The following is a 21238-nucleotide window of genomic DNA, read 5'->3' as shown; positions in this document are numbered from 1 at the left end:
TATGAGTTCCAGCTATACTTGTTTCAAATAACCTGAAAAAATAACTCAAGGTCCAAGAAACAATTATTTTAATTCAACATGAGAAACAAAAATAGCTTACCATCTTGTGCGATTCCAGTCCCTCAAGAATATTTCTAGAGAAAACTTGCTCATTACAGGATTTATTGCTTTTGTCTTTAAATTTTGGAGGACGATTGCATTTAAAACAACCATACAATTATTTTTAGACATGTAGAGATGTTCTTGTTTAAAAAAAGAGTTTCTGTGTAACCTTGACTTCCTAAAAGTTGCTGATAATGATTATATACTGTAAGTATTAAAATGACTTGGGGACAAATCTCACATGACTCAATGTGAAAACATACAGGAACAGGAAATGCTCTGCTTTTGATTTTGATTTTTTCTTTTAGACCAGATATCTGACTCCAAACTACAACTAACTACAGTACAACAGAATAGGCCAGTGAATGTCTGATGTCTTATTATTCTGATGTCTTCGGAAAGAAAATGTGTGTCCATGAATATGTTGCACTGCCTTGACAGTACTGAAAAGAAATAATGTGAACTAAAAATAATCAGGATTATTTTCAGTATGAGGCTACTCATATGTACTGTATATATGTTTCTCATTGTCAATAAGTTTCTGCCGATATATGTGGCTATACTGAATGTCTACTGATGATTACATTAAATTAACACAAATTCCTTTTAACGCCACTAATGTTTTTAAGGCCAATTAACACATTCGGGTTTTGTGATTTGGTCCTTGGGTCGCTCCATAGTTTGGGAAATCAGAAAGCGATGCAGCAGTAATGCTGTGGATGGCTAGCAGAAATAAACCTCCTTGAGCAAAAATGGATAAACAAAAGGGTCTTTTGGAAGGCAAGTTCAGTTTCAAAGCCCTTCCAGATGGTTCTCTTGACAAGTCTTAATTTAGTTGTATGTACTGTCGATGTGAATTAAGTTACCATCAGAGTACATCGAGTCTCAGGCTATGTTTAGACGGAAACGATCTGAAGAGAAAACGCAAAAGTGGCGTTGCGTTCTCACTTTTTATTCCGCGTTTAGACGAGAGTTTTGGGGGGGCAATCTGCGTGCATATGGTGACGCGAAAGTGTGTGAAATTCGATGTGCATATGCACGCCAGGCGGCTAGGTGGCACTGCCACACAACACCACCAAGTCAGCGCGCCTGCGTAGAACCTTCCTTCTACTTCTCTCCTTAGTAGCGCGAAACCAAAACATGTCGAAGCGAACAACAAAAGCTTGTCAGGAAAGATGAGGAGGTGGAGTTGCATGTTTGTCTGATGATGACCGGCACAGTTGACCGTGATAAGCCACAGCACAGCACCCACGGGAGCACTACCAATACCCTGAGCCTCGCGGCCCTTCAGCCACTGCTTGAGAGCGAGAGGGCGAGGGAGGCTGAAGCAGACCCTCCTCTGCCCACAGCCGCTTGCGCCGCTCCCGCCTCTCTCTCTCTCTCATCATCGCGTTGTCGCAAGGGGTAAATACTTCCTGTTAGCATTCCGCTGAACGCCATTTTTTTTTTACGTCACTTGACTGAGAATAACTTTACATCCGAAGCGTTTAAAGACTCGATTTGTCCATTGTTTAGTTCTAAAGAAACACTACAACGTATAAAAGGCTCCATTACCTTGTATCTCACGTTATGGCTCCGTAGCAGACGTTTTTGTAAAAATAGGCTAACGATTGTGTCATAACCACGTGACTTACTGTCGAACAGTAGAGGAATTACCGTATAGTACAGGAGAAGCTCGCAGGCAGTTTCGACTTACATTAGCTGTTTAGGTTTAATTACTAATGTTAACTAGCATGTTAGTTAGCAATAATTAGCCTGTGCTTATGTTATCTCCTTACATATACCTACGCTCTCCGTCTCTGTAAGATTGGGAATGATTGAGATTTCTCTTGGCACAGCTACCAGAAGACTTACAACTTTCAGACACGTTGCTCACGTCACATTTACGCTGTCTCTCTCAGTTGGAGGCTGCGCAGTAAAGCTGGCCATCACCGGAAAAGTGCTTCTAATAGCCTTCACTGGTCTCCGTCCAGAGCAACGGGCTCTGTTGGTCCATTATATATATGTCAATGGTTGTCGCCTACTCTGGCTCAAATGAATAGCCTAGCTATACATATCATCATCGAACTATAACAACCTTATCCACATTGTCGAAATCATTTAAATATTGAGCCATTACATTGAAATTATTTTAGATAACAGAAGCCTATAATTTCTGTAGCCTACTCTGTAACAACAGACTACCTGGACGCCTTTTTCTCGTCTCTCTCCACACCTCTGTCTTCAGACTTTTGCGTTTTTACCCTTTAGACGGTAACGCGACGGTGGAGCGTTTTTAAGATTTCCACTCTGGAGGATGGTTTCACTTTTTTACGTTTTTAAGCCCCAAAAACGCCGTCGCCGTATAAACGAAAGGCACATCCAATAAAATATTTTTTCGTTTTCACCCGCGAGCGTCATCGTGTAAAAAGGGCCTCAAATACCACTTGCTGGCCAAGCATATTGGTGATGCAGAGAACCCTCCTGCCAAAGGCAGGTCATACTGGATAGTTTTCAACAGAGAAGCCTCGACGACTCTACAAGCAACAAACTTTCAACAGCAATAGCTAAATGGGTGGCTAAAGCTTGCAGGCCGATTAACATTATAGAGGACAAGGGTCTGCTTGAAATAATTATCATCCCATCTACGTAAGGGATAATATCAAGCGAGAAGGTCATTATTTCGAATTAGAACCCAGACACAGTGATGCAGGACCCTGACGCGAAGCACTCTAAACCAAACAGTCTACAGTATACACCTCCCATTCACAACTTCAAATAAACAATCAGATGTGCTATTCTAGAAGCCTATTCAGTCAAATCTTATAAAGCTGGTTACCAGAATACCAACCTGTGATGCTGTTGGGATGCAGAGTTCTGCTCCAACAACTGTAACACATGTTCTTGTTTTAATCCAGATAATCTTCACAATAAAGTAGGGCTCATCGTTGCTCTCGGTTCCTTCATTACCATTATTTTGAGTCAATCTGATATGCACTGTCCGTAAATAGTCCCTGCAGCAACAAATGTGTAACCGACTGCAGCTGAAAATACTCCTCTGACAAATGCACTCCTGTTGAGCCACACTTGCTAAGAACTACAGTGCCCAGCTGTTTAAGGACATTTTGGAGGCATTTTTAATAGTAAAATTATATATTTATTACCCCTTTTTGAAGATGTACTTCTTCACTAGAAACCAATAGGCTTGGGGCTGAGTGCCACAGACAGGGTGGAGAAGCCTGAAAGTTGTAGGACTGACTATAGATTTAGGTCTTTTCACAGCAGTCCGCAATATAATTAAGAAAATTAGACATAAGGCGCAAAATAATTTTGTGTGTGTGTGTGTGTGTGTGTGTGTGTGTGTGTGTGTGTGCGTGTGTGCGTGTGTGCGTGTGTGTGTCATCTGCAGGAGGTTTTTGTAGATACTATTGTGATCTCCAGTTAAAGGAATCTATTCTCTACAGTGAGGTGTTAGTCATCTCTATAGCAGTCTAGAAAAAAACATTGTTATTCTATTCATGCAGCAAAAGACTTCAGTCTTCAGTGTGCACACCACTTTTCACTTAATATCTGTATTTACTTTCAGACTATTGTTTGTTTTCTCTTCATGTTTGATCGGTGTGTTATGCTTTTCTTCTCCCACAGTTTTGTCCAACAATGACACAGCGCAACACGTTTCATATTTTTAAAGATACGCTCAGCATGCTAGCCTTTATTTATTACATTAAAAAATTTTTGGTTTTTTATTTTTATGCACAGCTGAAGACATGAAAGGGGAGAGAGAGGGTGAATGACATGCAGCAAAGGGCTGCAGGTCGGATTCGAACCCGCGGCCACTGCCTGCCTTATTTTATTTTATTGCAAATGCTACGTGGGTTTCAAAATCTACTAATCTAACCTGAGCTATGTCATCTACATATGACAAAAAGACACTTTTTAATATACAGGACTCATGACATCTCACTGAAAATTTCACTCCTGATCCAAACTGGCTCAGCGAAATCATGAGGAGAGCCGGCAATAACAACAATGGATGTGCTAGCGACAGGTCATGGAGAAGGCCTAGTATGGGCTGAAATATGTGCCACCAGAAACTGAATTTGAATCATTTATATTTGAATTTGAATTGCTAAACTTGAATTATTGCATTGAAAAACTGAATTTGAATCACATAATTTGAAATTGTATTGTTTAATTTTAATCATTGCATTGAAAAACTGAATCTGAATAGTATAATTTGAAATTGAATTTATTCGTTTGTAACGGAAGTCCAATAAAATTTGATCCTCACTGAAAATTCAACTCTCTAAATATCTTCACATTCAGTTCTCACAATTCAGATTCAGTTCTCAAAATTCAATTTCAAGTTACTGTGACAGACATCCGGGTAGTTGGAGGATGAAGGAAGAGCAATCGAGCGCAGATCGATAGGTAGAGTTCAGTGGCGCAGGATTCGCTAGCACTAAAGATGCCAGACTGTTGTGCTGTTTATGGATGTTGGAACAAAAGAAATGAAAAAAAAAAAACAGCAAGGGATAACAGTTCACAGGTGAGAATGTGTTTTATGATATTTGTGCCGCCTTGGACCTGCAATCTGAGCTCCGGCGGCAGCGGGAGGTGGAGAGTTCAGTGGCCCGGTGGCAGCGTCTTTTTCCCCGGGCAGGAACACCGCTTTGCCTCGCTGCTGCGCCGGTCCCCGCTGATCCATATGGGACCGGCCAAAGACAGAGTGGTGATTGGCAGGATTTTCCACGTAGTCGTACTGCTGGGACAGCTGGAGGGAAGGGAAGCCCGGGAGAACTAGAACCAGGACTCAGCGGAGCGGAGCGGAGCGGAGCGGTCACAGCCTGCTGAAATTTCAATCACAGGTTTCCTCAAGGGAGTCTGGCGGGACTCGGACTGTGGACGACGAAACATGACTTTAAGTCTCGTTAAATAAATAACTACATGCAGAAATAAATGAATAAATAGTGGAGGGGTGAGCCTGGAGTGGACATTTCAGTCTGTTTGAACCTCACTTTGAAGCAGAACCTCTTAGTTCAGAAGGGTGAAGTTTCTGTTTGGACTCAGATCTGTGAACTGATTATAATAAATATTCTTTGTATTAACACATTAATTAGTCTCTTTGTTTTGTTTGTTACTGCACATGATGATAAAGCTTCACTTTTAAATCAAACAAAACTAACTCTAATATGTATATAAACGCTCTTAGGAAGGAGACAAACGATCAGATATTAGTTGATTAAAAATAGACTCAAATAATAATTTACGTTTTTATAATTTGCGTTTTAATGTGGAAACATCTTGTATAAACTCAGGGGACTGGCTCTTACATCACATTGTATTGCAGGCTTGCTGATGTGCAAAGTAAACCAATGCAATTCAAATGTTTAAATTAATTAACATGTATTTTCAAATATGGATAGTCACACTATTTTGCATGCAGTAGGCTAGGCTAAGGTAAGTAGCGATAGTTCATTTTAAGTTTACTTAAGTGGAAGAATGTGACTAATAAACTTAGGCCTACTAACACCAGGCATTAAATTTTGAACATTGTGAACAGGTAGATTATATTATCTATGAGTCTCTGGGTCAAGGCGAGGCAAGCACTTCTTCCTCGTTTCCTGGTGGGTACTGCGCTCCAAAACATAGGTGCTGATTGGCCAAAGAGGAGTCCTGTGTATCTGCGCCACTGAACTCTACCTATCGATCTGCGCTCGATTGCTCTTCCTTCATCCTCCAACTACCCGGATGTCTGTCACAGTAACTTGAAATTGAATTTTGAGAACTGAATCTGAATTGTGAGAACTGAATGTGAAGATATTTAGAGAGTTGAATTTTCAGTGAGGATCAAATTTTATTGGACTTCAGTTACAAACGAATAAATTCAATTTCAAATTATACTATTCAGATTCAGTTTTGGAGCTGCTCCCCCCGCGACCCGATACCGGATAAGCGGACGAAGATGGATGGAGATTCAGTATTTTAATGCAGTGTTTCAAATTAAACAATACAATTTCAAATTATATGATTGAAATTCAGTTTTTCAATGCAATAATTCAAGTTTAGCAATTCAAATATAAATGATTCAAATTCAGTTTCTGGTGGCACATATTTCAGCCCATAGCCTAGAGCTAAACGGGCAGGCATCAGAAACAGGCTGAGGTACCGGGCACACCGCACACCACTGCCAAGCATCCTACCAGCTAACGTCCAGTCAGTCGAAAACAAGCTGGACGACCTCAGAGCCAGAATTAAATACCAGAGGGATGGCAACATCATCTGCCTCACTGAGACATGGCTGACACCTACGGTACCAGACCACGCCATTCAACCAGCAGATCTCCTCTCAGTTCACCACATGGACAGAACGAGAGAGTCCAGAAAGTCGAGGGGAGGTGGAATATGTCTCATGGTGAACAACTACTGGTGTGACAGCAGGAACGTCCATCATCTCACGCATTCCTGCTCACCCAACCTTGAGTTCCTGACAATCAAATGCCGCCCGTTTTACCTTCCTCTGGAGTTTACCTCAGTTATCATCAGTGCCGTTTATATCCCACCACAAGCAAACACTGACACTGCTCTGCCTAAACTACATGAGGCTCTCGTTAACCGCCAGGATGCAGCCGTCATCTTAGACGGGGATTTTAACAGTACTAACCTGAAAAGAGTCAGACCTGTCCTTTGGCAGCACATCACATGCCCCACCAGAGGAGAGAGAACCCTGGATCACTGTTACTCACCCTTCAAGGACTACTACAAAACAAAGTCTCTCCTTCCGTTCAGCAAATCTGACCATGCTGTAATTTTCCTCATGCCAAAATATAAACAACGGCTAAAGCAGCAAGCCCCGGTGCAAAGGAAGGTGACACGCTGGACTGACCAATCAGAGGCCGCCTTACAGGACGCTCTAGACCGCACAGGATATGTTCAAGTGCAGCCCTGACGATATCAACATGTTTACCATATATTATGACATCTATTGTGTTGTATATTACTATTTTTATGGATTTTATTGTTGATTTTATTGTTTTTATTGAGACGGAACAGGTACACAAAGAATTTCACTGCACAAAAATGTGAAAAATTGTTTCAAAGAAATAGGTGGAACATTTATCTTGATGACCATGCTGGTGTGTTAGTGAGAGAGAAGACCAATTATAGTGCTACATCTCAGCATGCAGTCTAAGTAGTGGAGAGTTTTTTTGTTAACAGAAAAAAATTCAGAAAATCTCACCCTGGTTGAATTGACAGCTGATTATAACTTAAGTCTGAAACAAATACATGTTATCATCTTGTGTCAATTAATTCGTCTGAACCTGGGTAAGTGAGGAATTGAAGCACAACTTTATTTCTGAGACATGGAGGCAATTCAGTTTATTAAAGGACAGTGTTCTATAAGGTATGCTAAGGTTTCCTTTTCAGGAGTTTAGAAATGTAAAAAAACTGTCCTGGAATAAAAACACTGGCACATTTGAAGAGTGTAGAGTTTAAACGTGAATATACGTTAACAGTGTTACAGAAAGGCACAGCTTTCTGCAGAGTGCAGAGTGTTCTAAGTTGGACCGTAGAAATATCTGATCCCTTGAGAAAAGTTCCCTCATGCTTTTGTGTCTCCTTTCTATAAGGATTTCAATTCAAGTATCATCTAAAGTATGCTTTTCCATGGCAGCCTGTTTCAAAGGACTCTGTTATGGAGACTTAACAGACATCACCCTTCTTCACCGCCAAAGAGTGCCTGGAAGAGGTCAGGGAAATATCGAACAGCCGTCTGTTAAAACAGGAACCGGAGTGTGTCCGGTGAATGCCATGTGGAAATTCCACTTCATCCCTCTGCTCATATTGAAATTCAAGGGACAAATAATTGAGTGAGGTAACAGTTGTCTTTAAAATGATTTTTCCTCCCACCCATCAGGAATCACAGTGTCTCCAGCATAATGGTGTCCAGTTGGCTGTTTACAATACTGGAAAGCAAGTGGTGTTTCTGTAACAAAGCAGTTCTTATCTATAAATAATATCTGCTAAACCCAGTGGTCCATTTTATTTTAACAAAGAATGAAGTGGGCTAAAAGCTTTCATCCCAAGAACTGAAGACTGCCATGGCAGCAGAGCCTAATCAAGGCCTTACTGTAGAAGTGTATTTGCATACCAACAAGCACTTGAAAAGAAGTCTTCTGTAAATAACTTACAAGGAATAAAATCTGAGGAATGCATATGGCCACACAGCTTATTGTTCAAGCTGACAGGGATATCATAAGCTAACCGGTCAATTATTCATCCTTTTATCTGGTACTCATTAGATTAAAAATGTAGTCTTCCTTAATAAATTATCCAGCCCGCGTGCTGCAGCGGTGCAGACTTTGAATGATGTAATGGCTCGCACCAACTTCATGCATTTGTGATTAACATATTTAAGAGAGTGTGCAAACATTAAAACAATTACATATTCAAAGTGATTGCCTCAGCCAAATTAAAATAACCTTTTGTCATCACACACATCACATTTTTGATTAGGCCAATTAAAACTCAAGTGTTTTCAACTGTGCTCCTTTGCCTCTTCGATCTACACATTTTTGGAGCCAGAAATATCTCCTGCCTGTCTTTAGTTATGTGACAATTCATCTTTAATGGTTTATCTGCCCTTATAGTACATGTGGTTTTGTTTTTGTGTTTGAGGATCAAAATTGTTCTATGAGGACACAAAAATATTTGTATCTCTTGCAAAGACAAACATATGTCAGGCAGAACTTGACCTGATTCTTTCCCACACTGTTAATTGTATGCTGCTTTCAACACATCTGAAGAGAATTGTTGTTTGCCTAATAAAGGTAGTGAATTGTTTGTAGGCCAATATTGTTTGCATTGTATTGTGTGGTTATTTTGTATTGTTATCCCATTTTGCAACTGCAACTCATATTAGCCTTTATGTACCTAAGGAAGATTTCACACAAATAATCTAATGTTGTATAAAACAAATATGTAAATGGAATAAATATATCCTCAACTAAGCCACAAAAGCAGTTTGTAGAGTCCAATTAGTCCACAGAGATGCATGTTAAAAATATGAATAGCTTGCCTTTGAAATATGGCAGTTAATTCAAAATGTGTGAACATGATCTAATGTTACGGTATCTATAGTATCTGATTTGTAAAGTAATTTAGGTTTACTTTTTTGCATATAAGAAATCATCTGTGAAGAAGTTTGCTGCAATTAGAAGAAACTCTTATTTGTTTATCCATCCATCCATCTATTCTTATCCTGTGCAGGGTGCAGGTTGGAGTATTGGATTGCATAAATTTCATTTTCTCAACATATTCCCACCTACCAGCAGTTTACCTAACCTGCATGTTTTCTGAATGTGGGAGGAAACTGGACCATCTGGAAGAAAACTCACGCAATTTGTGTGTCAACAACATTTAAACACTCAACGCATTGAAACATGGAGATTGCACCAGAAGGTGCTCCATTAAATATTTGATTATTCCTCTTGCAGCTTATCAAAGATTATACAAATAACAAAACGTCATAAATTTTCATCTGTGACTGTTATTATAAAAATAACGGTCACAATTGGCAGCGACAGTGTGTAGCGGTGTAGCCTGCCTTAAAATGTCTCGAAATTGACATTAGCAGCCTGTTAATAATCATACACTAGAAATTTTTACTGCATTATACGACATCCTTTTGTACTTCAATACAGTCATGTCTAACAATGCTCAACTCCGGTGACAGAATGTAAATATTTCATTTCATGAAGCCAGTTTCTCAAGAAGCAAAATACCTCCCGCAGTGCAGCTGCTCAAAACACATTATTAATTTATAGATTTCAAATCCCACCAATGCTTCCTCTATCTGATATTATACCTTTCAGAGTTGTGCACATCTTAGTGCATTTCATAAAGTCCCTGTCTGGATATTACTTTGCATGCTAGATCACCCTCATCTTCTTACCAAGAGAGGAAGCACACATAGAGTATATGAATCAAGGAAAGAAGACAGAAAATCGTGTAAAATTTCTGGTTATACGTTTTCTGACACACTACTTATCATTTGCTTTCTGCTGTTATTTTTCAGGGTGTATGTGTTTACCTTTACCAAAAGAAATGTCTGCAGTAGCTGCTAGATTAGGATTCTTATTTTTCGCTGACAGTATCTACACATTCCCTCAAATGCTTGTGTTTCAGCAGATATCACAAGTATTTCATCAGGCTGGACACATTTACTCTCAACATCTTTGCAAATCGCTTACAAATCACGGGGTGTTTTATCATCACTTATCTCACTGTGTTCTGTGGGCCACTGTGAGCTTGTAATGCATCTGGATGTGTTGCTGCAATGTCATGGTCCATTTTCACCTCTGGCCTAATGATGTCTCCCTCTATGTCTACATGTTTAGTGATGCTGAGGACTGGTTCTGTGAGTGTCCCCCGCTCTACACAGGCCGGCTGTGCCAGTTCAACGCTTGTGAGCGCAACCCCTGCGGTCATGGAGCCACATGCATCCCAAAGTCACCATTGGAGGCCGTATGTCTCTGCCCCTATGGAAGACAAGGTCTACTGTGTGATGAACGTAAGTGTTGCAAATAATGGCTCCACACAAATGAATGCCACATAGATTTAGCAGGTTTACTAAAAAGGCTAATCTGCAAACAGTTGGTGTATGAGAGCCCTGAGCAGTTGGTCAAATGAGAGCCTCTTGTTAAGTAAAGGGATCATTGAAACTAAATTATGCTAAAAAGGCAAAAAAAAAACATCTTCCTCAAGCAAGAAACTCATGGCAGCTTTACTGAATATTCCAAAAAACTCTTATAGTTCACAATATTTTATTTCCTAACAACTGCAATTCCAGCAGTGTGACCCAAAGCAACTTTTCTTAAGAACTTTTTTTCTTGAAATGTCAGGCTACTACTGTACAGCAGGGTGTTGATGTGTTCTCACATTACGAGCAATGTTAATAAGATAGCTTGCCGTTACTTCGGCCTGTGTGTTGACCAGTTCATCATAGGCTACCTTATAACACAATATGTTAATAATGCTTTCTTTTTATATCATATCACACATCTCCACAGCCATACAAAGTGATTTTACTGGCTAACCAACACTAATGATAATTTCTGAGCTGTTAGCATTTTGACTCTTCCTCAGTTTATAATAGTCATGCAATTATTTACAGTAGTCAGATATCAGTGATGGGCTCCGTGCTGTTATTGTATTGAAACCCAAAAACTGGTGTTATATATAGTCTCCCCTTGAGCAAGACATTTAAAATGCACAGCTACAAACTGCAGTCATTGAAGGACCATGGGACATCTGATTAACAGAATGGATTTCAATAAATATTGTTGTATTTGACTGTAAAAAAAACATGCTGTATTTTTACGCACGCTAGCAGCATGATTTTAGGGACGCTAATGTCATTGGGTCGGTCCAACACTCTGGTCCAGACTGAAATATCTCAAGAACGTTTGGATAGATTGCCATGAAATTCTGTTCAGACATCCCCAGAGGATGAGTCTCTCTGACTTTAGTGATCCCGAGACTTTTCCCCTAGCACCATTAACCGCTCAACATGTTTATTTTTGTCCAATATTGTGGTTAATGACCAAATACATGCAAAATGGACACTCCCATTTGTGTTTAATGCTAATTAACAATTGTTAGCATTCTAACATACTGAACAAAGATGGTGACAACATACATACCTGTTTAAACATCAGTATGTTATCATTGTCATTGGGACATAAGCATTTACACAGAGCAGTTGTTAACTCAAAATTGTAATAAAATTAAATAAAAAAAGCAGTCACCAAAAGCTTATAATTCAGCATGACCAAGAAGTGACTGTTTTAATTGTCCATGCTATGCAAACAATAATGCCATTAGAGATAGGCTTCACAGATTGTGGTTCTCAGAAACAAAGGGTTTTGCTTGACTAAACTGACTGTAGGAGCAGCAGGGTGCTTGGCATATAAATCGCTCAGCCATGCCACAGACTCAGCACCCACATCCCAAACACAGTAATCTAACCTTCCAGTGTCAAACTAAGTATATGGCTGACATTTGAATTTTAATCCTGATAACATCAGACAAGATTAGGGTCAAATCTGATCACTCCTAAGGTCCCCTGCCTCTCTTGGCTTTTTGTTATATTTTTCATCATGTGGTACCCTTAGCAAACTACTGTCAGTGATAGCAAAGTAGTTGTCTTTTTTTCTCTATTTGAGAAAAAGCTAAAGTTGTTTGTCCAGCAGGAAACATGAAAGAGCTAAATATTTTCTCTAAATAGAAGATTTTCAGTTCTTGGTTCCCATGTGCACTTTAATAGATAAGGTTGGTCTATGAACAAACAGGAAAGGGAAGACTAGGAAGTGCTATTGATGCTGGAATGCCTGAAGAGTTGAGTTCATGAAACATGAATAGATATTTAAAATGACTTCACTCAGAATTCTTAATGGTCTACCTTTGTATACAAGTTGCCCATACCTCCTGTTAAAAATTCATGTTTAGAATTAATAGAGACTAAAACACTGAAGGCAATGCACCATGTGAACTATACAGTACTACTAGTACAGTATTACCACTTCTTGCTTCTCAAATCCAGTCATAGGGTAGGCCCTGTTTGTTTTAAACATTAGCTTTGTTTGCAAATTATAATGTTAATGACTGTGGTTGTCATTCTAATTTTAAAATGTTTCCAGTCAAGTAAGGATGCTTTAAAGTTGCAGTAGGCATAAAAAAAATAATTTGAAGTAGAGCGAGACCTTCTAATGCAGCTCTCCCTCGCTCCTCTCTGTCTAGCCCCTTCCATCAGACGAACAAGGGAATATGCAACTGCCTCATACAGTAACATCTATGAGTACTAATCATTCCTTTCATCCAGATGCCCTTATATAGTGACAATTCTATTAGAATGACCATTCTGTATTCTTAGTAAAGCCTTTAGCTTTAGTTAGGTACATACACGTGAACATGAATTAGCTGTATTAGCTCACACAGTTCACACAGTTGCTAATTTAGTTCCTCTATGTACTATAGATGGATGACAATTAAGTCTCTTATATAATAGTTTAGCCTTGAATTAGCTGCAGCCATGAGCCTTTGGCTATGGTAAACAGAACTTTCATCGAAGGGACATGTGCACGCACTTCTGCATTTTAAGAACCGGCAATAGGAACACTGTATCTCTCTGTAATGACCTGTGATTGGCCAAAGTCTCCTGTCACAGGCTAGATTTTCTAAAGCCTGAAAACAGAGCCAAGAGGAGGTGCTGAAGTCTAGTTTTCTCTGAGACCATTTGAATTACAATATGCTAAAAGATTGTTATGGAATTATTTGAAAAGTGCCTACCCTGAGGGCTGAGGGCATTAAGCAAGAAAAAGTTTAGCAAGAAAAATAATACTTGGTTTAACCCATGTCTTATAATAAACAAATAAACAACAGCCAAGTGCAGACATACAGTTATGTAATGCAATCTTTTTTTAGTACATCATATTTTCATAGATACATTTCACACAATCCATTTTCAATGGTTTAACAGCCGTGCATTGTGCAGCACTTTTTCCGCATCAGCACCTCAGTTAAGTATTGATTTAGTGACGTTTCTGTTAACGTTGCATTGTGCCGAGATTGAAAAGAATATAATAGTATACTGTTTACAGTATCTCTAACTCAGGACAGTTGTTCCCAGCTGCTCTGTGGCAGCCAAGATGCACACCATATACGTGCAGCTTTTGTCAGAATGCATTTCACAATCTAGTGCCGCTTGTCATTCTGTTTTTCTTCTGCCGATCCTGTTGCTTTGCACCACATTACACAAATACCCAGCAAAGTGGAAATGCTATGTGATATTATTTGACAGAGTATGGTGTATAATCCATATATGGATGCATTTCATGGAGGCAGTCCATAAGCTTCTTTGTTAATAGTATGTTCTGTAACCACTAGTTACCTTAGCACTGAGCCATAATTACAAAGTGTTATGCAATGCTGAGTTTGCTTAAAGAAACTATGCATAGGAACAAATACGGTATACCAAAAAAACTCCAAAAAAGGATTTCTGTTGATTATATTCACACATCAACAATCCTATCACCTCCTACATCAAAATAATGAATATGGACCGAATTTGAATGAATGTTTTTTCAGCTAACCCAAAGGTCTCTGATAGTAAAGTCAACCTTTTACACAGGCTTAGAGTTACTGTATGAGATTAAACCTGCCTGCAGATTCTAAAATATGGAGCTTTAGAGTGTTTTAGTATCTGTTGAATAAGATGTACATATGGTGTTTTATTTTAAAAAATTACAGGGAAATTGAGACCTAAATTGAATAAAAATGCAATTGCAATGTTATTTTTGTGAAACATATAATGTTCAGTGTTTGTGGAGAGGTCAGAGGTGTTGATTTAACTCCCTGTCCTTCCACTGTATACTTGTCCAATTTACAAACACAGGGTAACAAACCCTTGTAATATAATGAAACCTAATATAGCAATATTGCAAACTGTGGCTTCAAGTTAAGATTTAGAAGTTGTCAGAACATTCCTGTCACAGTCTAAGCAAACATTTGAACAATATAACCCTCACAAAGTGTTTTCTTGGTTTGGTTCATTATATTATGTCCCCCACTTGTACATAAGTAATATGACACAAATACAAAGGCACTCAAATTAAGTTTATAAATAAATCAGTTTAAATAAGAAATTCTGAAATATCAAATAGTGTTCAATATTAAACAATTACTGACTAACAGAATAGTTTCATATCCCATTTTTAATAATCAATTTTTTTATTAATTCCTAGTCTTCTAAAATTTGCAAATATCAGTTTAGATCAGTTCGGACACTTAATTCATTTGTACAGTCGGCTCAAGGGTAATTCATCCATGAACAGAGCAAATAGCCTCGTATAAACACACTCAAGGTCATTTAATATTGTAGTAATGGCTGACATGTTGGTATCTGGTCTGAGCTTGTTATTGTTATTACAGGGCATAAAGACGATCATGTGTATGATCAATTCAAACACACACACGCCACATCTTAAAAATAAGCTGTAGCTTTACATGTAACACTCGGGCCATTCAGTGAAACAATAGGCAAATACAGCTCTACCAGACTAGAGATGATAACAGAAGCATTTCTAGCTTCATTAATAATTTAGCAGCTAAACAGAGCTGAGGGCAGTCACAGAGGGTAGCTCTGAACTCCTCTTAGCCATTGCCTGGGGCTGCAGAAGAATATGCAAGGTGTTTCCACTGAAGAAGAGCAGTTTTGTGTTTAAATCCTCATTGCTGTGTGTAAAGAAAATAAAATAAAAAAGAACCGTAAAAAAACTTATTTTGAATGAGCGTGGGGAAATTTGCATTGAGCCCCTAGTGTAAAATCAAGTAGATGGGTATGCTGGGATGGAATACAAGAGAGAGCATTATTGAATCAACCATGCATGCTGAATAAGTAAACTTGAGATTGTAATTGAATATCACTGGGATTATTGTACTACCCTTGTGAACATTGGGTATGAAGCGATGCGTGCTTGCCAGAACCCTTCTTAAACAGCTACTAATGAAAATAGAATAGGACTGAAGAGGTGATAGTGTTTGAAAACAGGTCATCATCTAATACCATTCAGAAAGAAAAATATCTCACTAACCCCTGGTATGTAATGTGTAGCAATAGTGCCATCTTTTGGTAACTTGTGAGGGAGATGATGAATTATCAGATCTGTTCAATTCATAACCGCACAGACACACAGAGCCCTTAATCAGCCAACACTAGTCACATTTTAACACACATATGAACTAAATGAGTTGTGCGTGTGTTTGCTTTGCAGCCATCACTATCACTCGTGCCAGATTCAGTGGAAGTGATGAGTTTGGTTACACTTCCTTCGTGGCATTTTCCTCCATCCCGAGCCTCAGTTTCTTCTACGAGTTCAAGCTGAGGTTCACACTCGCCAATAATTCATCTGCTGTGAAAAACAACCTGATGCTGTTCGCTGGGCATAAAGGACAAGGTGAGCTCAATCTAGACACTTGCACAGCAATTTAAAATCATTCTGACAGTCAAATGAAAAGAGAAAAACAACTTGGAGACGTCTCCTTCATTGGATTTCAGTTGTCAAACTTCATTAAGGATTTAAAAAGAAGTGTTTTGAGAGGTGTAACCCGCTGTGTATTGTAAAGTGCTATCTAATAGATTTTCACTCCTCTGATATCCCCTAATCAAAAATATTCCCTGAGGATTTTCTTTCTTGGCAGATTTTGAGACATTAATGATGAGTCTTCCTGCAGTCCAGTAATTAGTTGATATCCAGTTAAACTGTTATTGCTCTTGACGTTCAAAGGGAGCATGTTGGCATTGCTAGTATAAAAAAACCCAAGCATCTCAAAAGTATCAGTGTTAATTGCATTAAACAGACTTTGAGGTGTAGGTGCAATGTGATGCTGTCAGCAGCCATCACTTTAAATTAGGATCTCCCTTCTGTAGGGTCAGATTTGGTAGCAGGTAACCGCCACCGTCATTGTCACCAGCATATTTCATCAAACGAAGAAGAATAAAAAAAATTTAAAAAGCAAAAGATCTTGTGGATCTTCTGCACTTGTTTCCTCTTGAGAGTACAATGCATCAAGGTGGAGGCAAAACAAAACAATATGAATATGAATAATGAAACACTTGTCAGGACAGAGAGAGAGCAGCACTCTTTGAAATGGTACAAATTCAAAGGCACAATATATAAACATGAAATACGAACCATTCGCATGATAATTGGTTTGATGAAGTGGCATCTTTAATTATTGGATGGCAGTGATCAAGTTACACAGAATTAAACAAGCAGAGAGGCAAAATATGAAACAATACTAAAACTCATCTTAAAGGAGACAAATTTAGTGTTCATTCTAAATGTTTGTTATAAATGTAGTGTTAATAATGTAAGCAGAATGTTTTTTTACATATGTCTTCTGTGCTTGTGACAAACTATGTGTTTTCCAGGCAATGATGGTGATGACTTCCTCGTTTTGGGACTACGAAATGGCAGAGTTGTGCATAAATTCAACCTTGGATCAGGTGTAGCAGCTATAGTCAGTGATCAACTGAACCCCCAGGTCAACATTCACACCGTTACATTTGGAAGGTCAAAGCAAACAGGATGGCTAAAGGTGATTTGGTGTTTAGAAAAGTGTCATTTTTGTATTAAAAAAAGGTTACTGTACATACATACTGTACTCATATACATATGGAGGATAATTGAAAGGAAAGCCACCAGAACAGCTTAAATGCTGCAAACACTATTCTTTTAAAAATAGATGTTACCATTTAAGGGGGTACCTAACTAATTCTGACTTGTATTTGTATCTTTCTATTTCTTGTGAAAAAATGTACTCTTCAGTTGAACTGCTCAAAACCATGTCCACACTGAGGCGATGACCTGTGATAAGTTGTCACAAGTAGAAATGGATTAATTTGTTTAGGTTAGATCCAACGTTGTCATTGCACACAGCACCAGTGCAACAAAATATAGTTAAGCATCTAACCAGATAGTTCAAACAGTAGCAAAAGTGCAGATAGAGGCATTTTACGATTAAACAATGTAAAGAAGGAACAATAGACCACTGGTGAAGTATAGAAAGAGGGGATGTTACTGTGTTATACTGTTCTCAATGATATTCCCTCATTTCATCTCATCAAACCCTTTAGCAACCCCTGTTTACCCTCATTTATTCACCATTTTTCTTTAATTTGTCACCTGACTGTATACTGAACAAATGTTATATATTTTATATGTTGCACTGTGTACATAGTATAGATCTATCCTGCCTGGTGGTGCTGGTGTAGGCAGGTTAATTGTGTTATAGTTTCTGTGAACACCATCAGGTTTTCTGCTAGTACCAACAAATAATTTTGATCCAGTGACCAGGAATCAGAATGTTTACATCATCTAAGTGTGGCTAAAGAATCTGCATCGAGTCAGCAAGGTCTGTGTGTTCAAAAGCATGGGAGTATGGCAGCTACTGTGGCTAATAGGTGGACACATCCTGAATAACTCAGCGATCAATCCGGGGTCATACGTTTTGGCAGATTTTTAAATAAACTGTGTTCCCACGCTGCCGCCTACTGTAAGACTCTAGCTTCAGTATTGACATTTCACTATGTCTTTCTCAGGTTGACGGACAACGTAACCGAACAGGATCATCTCCAGGGCCCCTGTTAGGCCTCAATGTTTTCAACCAACTCTTTGTAGGTGGATATAATGAGTACACCCCTGAACTACTGCCACTTGGATCCAGGTTCCGTCATGGCTTTCAGGGTAAGACTGCTACGGCTTTATTACTACCCAACACTGCTGTCTGGAGAAAGAGCACTGGGGCTTGGAGTTTTTCCAAGGATCTCTGTCTCTGTGTAAGCAGAAGGGAAGGGGTGTAATGAAAAAGGGAGCTACAGGCTCGGACTGCTGTATGAGGGCAGAACAAAGCTTTGAGGTTGATTGTATCTGCACCCTTTAATCACTTCACACCCCCGTACAGTTTTGCGTTGTGTGCAAATCCATTCCACTGCTGACAAGTCACTTGAACAAGGGTGCCATAGAAATAATCTTTGTCATCATCATCATTTATGCTTTTTCTCAGGTGACCCCATGTAGGAATGTATTCTGGAGAGCATTCATTGTGCCCGCTAATGTGCAGAACTGTGGAGCAAAATTGCCATAACCGTAATGATGACAACAGCTATGAATATCATCATAACCATATTCAGCAGTCTTTGCACTACAGCAATGAAGCTTGTTATTCTAAAATGTCATGGCAGATCCATTTGAGGTGAACACAAGTTTTTTTTATATATACTTAAGGACCAGAGCGCTTTTGTGCATTTGCTTATTTATCATCGTATAATTCATTTTTCTGCTTGCCAAATAAACCTTCCAAAATCAAATCAGCTGTGATAAAGCATCAGTTTGCCCATGCTGTATCAGACTGTCATACTCCCCCTGTACTGGTAAGCACTACCTGAGTCAGGCGACCCTGGTGGTACCACAACCTTTTTGCTCGGGATGTAATGAGAACTCATGAGCGTCTAATCAGATCTGTGTGACCTTCCTCGAGCCCTAATCATGATGGCTGGCAGTGAACACACTGATAATGCACTTCACTCCCAGTTATCAACAGATCCACACTCCCCTGTGGAAAGGTGGCAGAGGAGGTAGTGTGTCTGCTGCTGGGAGAAAAACTAAACAAATCAGTTACTCAATTTGAGCTGTTGATCATATAACACGAAACGCAGAAGTTTCTGTTTATCGAGCTTGTCTATTAAAAAAACTGATTTCATGCTGCTTTGATGTAGATATTTTTTATCAGACTTGCTAGAAGATCTTGAGGGTCATTAACTTTTCAACCGCAGTCATTTTTTTTGTTTTTAAAGATTGCCACGGGAACTTAGAAAATATTACTCTGAAACCAGATTTACTGCACATTTTACTGTCACTTATTAATGCTAGACTTGGCTCCTCTGGTTTCTTGGTTCTGTTACAAGAGTCAGTGAGTGCAGCTAAAACAAAAATAACCAGATTTTATAATCTTCCCTATGAATCTGCTTCGCTTTTCGACAGTCTATGTTTGCAGCACCGCAACCATCACTTGAGTCTGCCAAGAAGACAGCATCATGCCATGCATATTCATGAATGAGCATGACATTTCCCCTGCATCCTGTTTATGCCAATGACTAATGCAGCAGAGACCGGAGTCTACATGTGCAGATGACTACATGGTTTGTGCTCAGGCCTTATATTTATAGAAGGCCCGGTGCTCTGCAGGTACAGGCCAAAGCAAATATTGTCTTGATAAAATTGCATAATTAAAGCAAAAAACCTATATGATGAGGGAGATGCATGATGAAAGGAGGGGGAAAAAACGGATGTGAAGTGTAGAGACTGCAGAGATTTTATTCCATCAAATTCAAGAGTTAACATCTAATAAAGTCGTGCAGATTTCAGTATAAAACCCTGTGGTGTCACCCGATAAAATAAACAACCATCAAAGATATTCAATTCGAACACTGCTCGCATTTTAATAGGTGTTTCCTTTTTATTGGCCTTATTTGAGTGGCAAACTCAGCTCACATTAATCACATTTTAGTGTGCGCACCATTCAACTTCATACAAGGGAAGATTGCTGTGTTTCCTCTGATGGTTCCCTATCAGAGAAATAAAAGATATCCCGCTGACATAAGGTCTTGTGTTTGTTCTTCTCAAAGGGTGCATTTTTGATGTGCAGTTTCGTACAAGACGAGACAGAAAGTTCCAAGTGCTGGGACAGCCTGCGGGACATCCGGCCTTTGGGCGCAGCGTGGGTCAGTGTGGAGTTACCCCTTGTGTTCATGTTCACTGCAAAAATGGAGGGACATGCGTGGACTCTGGCTCATCTGTGTAGTAAGTGAAAATAAACAATAATATGGATTTATTTTCTGATTATCTATAAGGATCCCACTCAAAAATAACGCTAAGCTGAATGCACCCAGTAACTTTATGTCACATGTAAATTCCCATGTTTCTTGACGAGACACCAGTAACCTACAGAAAATCAGTTACACAGTGCAAGTATAGCGAAAGGAATTGACAGTGTTCACTAGCTTTTTACAGTGTCTGACTGTGTCCGTCTGCAGTTGCCAGTGCCCATTTGGATGGAAAGGAGCACTTTGTTCTGAGACCGTGTCTGTGTGTGATGTCGAGCACAGTCCTCCTCCTCTGTGCGCCCACAGCTCCACCTGCATCCCTCTCCCGAATGGATATACCTGCCAGTGCCCCCTGGGGACTGCAGGACTTTACTGCGAGAACGGTTGCTATCTGTAGCATGTGTTTTGGTAATTAATAAGACAAGATCTTCACTATTCAGTTATTTAACTGCTATGTTGTTTTGCCTGTTCAGCTGTGACCATCAGTGATCCATTCTTCAGCGGTAACCAGTCCTCATGGATGTCATTCCCACCTATGAGTACAAGACATAGGACTGTTTTGCAGCTGCAGTTCCAGCCTTTATCACCGGATGGCATCCTTGTCTACATTGCACAACATCTCAGTGCCAGAGCTGGTGAGGGCATTCAATTCCAGCTTTATATTAATGAACAAAATATTATATTTATGTCACTATGTTTACATGTAAGAAC

General features: G+C 39.3%; 1 protein-coding gene across 3 annotated transcripts in view; it reads left to right on the top strand.

Annotated features, from left to right (window-relative positions):
- Positions 1-21238, top strand: part of eys (eyes shut homolog) — a 182907-nt gene that overhangs the window by 158905 nt on the left and 2764 nt on the right. For all 3 annotated transcript variants that reach the window (XM_039783198.1, XM_039783197.1, XM_039783196.1), the window contains 7 exons: positions 10482-10654; positions 15915-16097; positions 17075-17241; positions 18245-18389; positions 20330-20504; positions 20738-20910; positions 21001-21162. In XM_039783198.1, coding sequence (XP_039639132.1) covers positions 10482-10654; positions 15915-16097; positions 17075-17241; positions 18245-18389; positions 20330-20504; positions 20738-20910; positions 21001-21162 — 1178 coding nt within the window. The remainder of the gene's footprint in view (positions 1-10481; positions 10655-15914; positions 16098-17074; positions 17242-18244; positions 18390-20329; positions 20505-20737; positions 20911-21000; positions 21163-21238) is intronic.

This window comes from Perca fluviatilis, chromosome 19 (assembly GCF_010015445.1).
Source record: "Perca fluviatilis chromosome 19, GENO_Pfluv_1.0, whole genome shotgun sequence".
NCBI lineage: Eukaryota > Metazoa > Chordata > Actinopteri > Perciformes > Percidae > Perca > Perca fluviatilis.
This window is presented reverse-complemented; position numbering and strand designations above follow the sequence as displayed.